At 44.2% G+C, this 3,238-nt stretch overlaps 1 protein-coding gene across 1 annotated transcript; it reads right to left on the bottom strand.

Moving 5' to 3' along the window:
• Positions 1 to 1,231: 1,231 nt before the first annotated feature.
• On the bottom strand, positions 1,232 to 2,880 carry LOC104959269 (ribosome production factor 2 homolog). Its single transcript, XM_010787137.1, has 2 exons — positions 2,522 to 2,880; positions 1,232 to 1,748 (listed from the first exon to the last, which is right to left on the bottom strand). Exons 1-2 carry the CDS (start codon positions 2,759 to 2,761, stop codon positions 1,563 to 1,565), a joined length of 426 nt encoding a protein of 141 aa, XP_010785439.1. The 5' UTR covers positions 2,762 to 2,880; the 3' UTR covers positions 1,232 to 1,562.
• Positions 2,881 to 3,238: the final 358 nt, after the last annotated feature.

The raw sequence follows: 3,238 nt of genomic DNA, 5'->3' as shown, positions 1-3,238 counted from the left end.
ATGTTGACTTTATTTGATCATTTCAGTAAAAACTAACGTTCATATTTCTCTTTTTGATTGTGTACTGTACTGTCCGCGGCCGCAGCTAGACACTACACGACACGCCCACCTCACACGACGGTGGCTGAGAAGGGTCTAGCTGCGGCCGCGGACGAGAAGCCTCTCACTGCAGTGCGCAGTGCCTCAATGAGCTCGATGTGGGCGGGAGCTCAACGTGGGTGGAGCTTCACAGACCACGCGTTGCATCCTGTTTCCCGGGTAGCAGTTCTCTTCCCTCCCTTCAATCTAACCCTTCCCTTCCCCCCGTCCTAACCCTAACCACTCCCTACCTTTTTACCTAATCCTAATCTTCCTTCCTCCCTCCCAAACCTAAACCCCTAAACCTCTCCTCCTGTGTAGTGTCGTCAATTAGCTTTTAACGGTAGTGCCTCTCAGCCACCGTAGTGTCGTGTCAGGTGGGCGTGTCGTGTAGTGTCCGCGGCCGCAGCGACACCATATTGGGACTATTGGAACGCAACCCGTATGTGCGCTCAGAGCTTGCGCAGTTGAGTTGCCCCTTAAGCCCCGCCCCCCGAGCTCACACTCAGATCATGACCTCCACCCATCGAAGACTGTAACCGCTAACGCTTATAAATATGTATGGCTATTTTGTTAGCATCTTTGGTTGCTTTTAACACTATTTATGAACACACAGATGTATCAACTTTTTTGTAGTTTTGCACATTTAAATGCGAGTCCGTAACATGTGTAAATATTGACATTTCGTTTGTTTGCATTGCTGCTTTAATTTATTTCTATTTTTATTACTGCAGTGAGAGATGTCAAAGAAGTTGCGTTATACGTCTGTGTGATGACATTAAAGATGATCTGATCTTCACTGATCACTTCATGAACTCCCTCCACAGGTGTAGGGCTGCAGAGTGCCGTGACACGCAGCACTGTGCTCACCTTCTTTAGGTCACCTATAACAACCACAGCAGGCTGACAGTACAGCCACACAGAACTCTGCTTTACACACACAGAACTGCTTGGTTATTGCTCCGTATTCTGCTTTTGGATGAAGGGGACGTTTGGTTACCAAGGCCCTCTTTGCCTCTTTCCAACTTTTTTTTTAGCAATAGTATCGTCTCATGGTTTATCACTGTTTGGCCTAGAGACTCTGGCTAACGCTGGCCCTGCAGTAGTATAATACACTTCTCATATTTACAAAGATTTATGTTTACGGAACAACTTGACAGGTTAGACACTTTTATTTGTTTTAAGGCTGCTAGTAAAATCCCATTTTACAAACTCTTTACAAGTTACAGAAGGAACTTCAGCCAGTTTAAGGCCGACTTCCACATAACCCAAGTCCTGATGCTCATGAGTTTGACCAGAGAACTGAGACAACACAGTCATGATGCTCAAGACAAAGAAGTCACATGTAATGAGTAAAACAATAGTGGCAGGTTTAATAAATGTGTATCCCCTCTGCTTCGGGGCTGCTCACAAGACAGTAAAGGGTGTCAAGGATCAGCACATGTCAGTCTGATGAACGGGGAGTTTCTGCAGCGCTGCTTTCCTCAGCTGTCCACTTTAACCACTTCGGGTGCCTGTGCGTCCTGGTCTTCAGCGACCACATCCCCCCTCCTCTTCCTCAGGCCTTTCATCTTACGGGTCTGTAGCTTGGCCAGATCCTGCTTCTGCATGTGGACCCGGCCAAACTTGGTGCCCAAGACATTATGGGAAATGTTCTTCTTCTTCTTGGCCTGTAACAGTGATAAAGCGAAGCATAAACATGTCAGTTTGACTAATACACCCTGCGTTTTCTGTTTCCAGTCAGAAAACCTCCCACATACTGTGTAACTATAACTCATAACTGTGGCGATAAAGGTATGAATATCTCTCAAGTTCTTGGGAAACATTCTTGAGGAAAAAAAATCACCTGCGAGAAGCTGAAGTCCGAGAATACCAACAGAGACCTCCGATATGTCAGGTCTTTCAAAATAACACTATTAAGTTCTATTATTTTCATTTAAAGTGAGAATGTTAACAGTTCGACAAAGCTAGGCAACAATGTGATCTTCCCTCTGGCGCCATCATCAGGGCAATAATTTTCAATGCACACTGAGTCAGGATCTAATGCCATGTTGTCCCTTCTCCATTCCACTCGCTCTTATTTTGTTTTACTTCAGGAAATGTGTAAATCATAGCGAACTATAATGAATTGTGATTACATATTTTAAATGATTTCACCCAGATATATATTTATAGCTGGCTACAATTTGTAACCATGTTAACCATAAAAAGTCAGAAGTGCGTTGGAAAGCAAAATTCTGAAAAGTGCTTTGTACAGGAGGTGAGCCGAGTGGAGCACAGTGGTACCGTGCAGTGAAGAGTAAGCAGTACACGAGCAGCCTCATGGGGCCATTCATTTGCCTATAATAGACTATGATTAGGCAAACACAAATGAAAATAGTCAAGAAAAGCCCCTGCTTTCCTTTCCATCTCCTGTCAAAGCTTGGAGAACGGTGATTGTTACCTTCAGAGCTTTGGGCTTCCTGTGAGCTAACTTGTACAGGTCATCTGAAGCCAGATGTGTTCTTCTTAAGACCAGGTCAAATGATGGCCCCATCTCCTCCAGCTCTATCCGCGGCGTGCGGCACCCAGACTTCTTCAACACACACCTGCAATGACAAACATTAACCAGTGATGCAAACACACGTATGGTGAAAAAAGAGAGAACTATTCGAAGCAGAAAAAAAACAGCGTAATATACCATCTGACAAAGGCCTGTGCTATAATCCTTCAATTAACAGGCTGTTCTTTATAATTTACTCAGATCAATAGGAGAGAGAGATGTTAAGTTATAAATCAAGGGTTTTTAAAATTATTTACAGCAGGGGTGGGGAACCTTTTTCCTTTAAATTTGTACAACATCCTCCGAGGGCCGTACAAATGATTGAACTCAACCTCTGCTTAAAAAAACTAAAATCACAGCCCATTCATTTGGCCTTTCTTTCATCCTGTGCAAAGAAAAAGCAACCTCTTAATCCAGATATCTTACCATGACTCATGTTTGACGCATGCATGCATGCATGCATGCATGCATGCATGCATGCATGTGCACGGTGTGGCATGACCACCAAAACAGAAAGATATGGACACAAGATGTGTGCAAATGTATTTAGTATCCTATCTATGTGAACATGATTTAAGTGGGGGGGACCTAACCTCCTCTAGGGGGGTCCGGGGGCAA

The sequence above is a fragment of the Notothenia coriiceps genome, unplaced genomic scaffold, assembly GCF_000735185.1.
Source record: "Notothenia coriiceps isolate Sejong01 unplaced genomic scaffold, NC01 NC01_scaffold00030188, whole genome shotgun sequence".
NCBI lineage: Eukaryota > Metazoa > Chordata > Actinopteri > Perciformes > Nototheniidae > Notothenia > Notothenia coriiceps.
The sequence above is the reverse complement of the archived record's forward strand: the minus strand, read 5'-3'. Positions and strand labels throughout refer to the sequence as shown.

Bases quoted from the DNA above. Each gene is read 5' to 3' on its own strand.
- LOC104959269 (XM_010787137.1), bottom strand. From the start codon at position 2,761: ATGGTATATTACGCTGTTTTTTTTCTGCTTCGAATAGTTCTCTCTTTT. The intron at 1,749-2,521 runs GTAACAATCACC...TCACTGTTACAG, and splicing joins GGAAGCCCAAAGCTCTGAAG to GCCAAGAAGAAGAAGAACAT.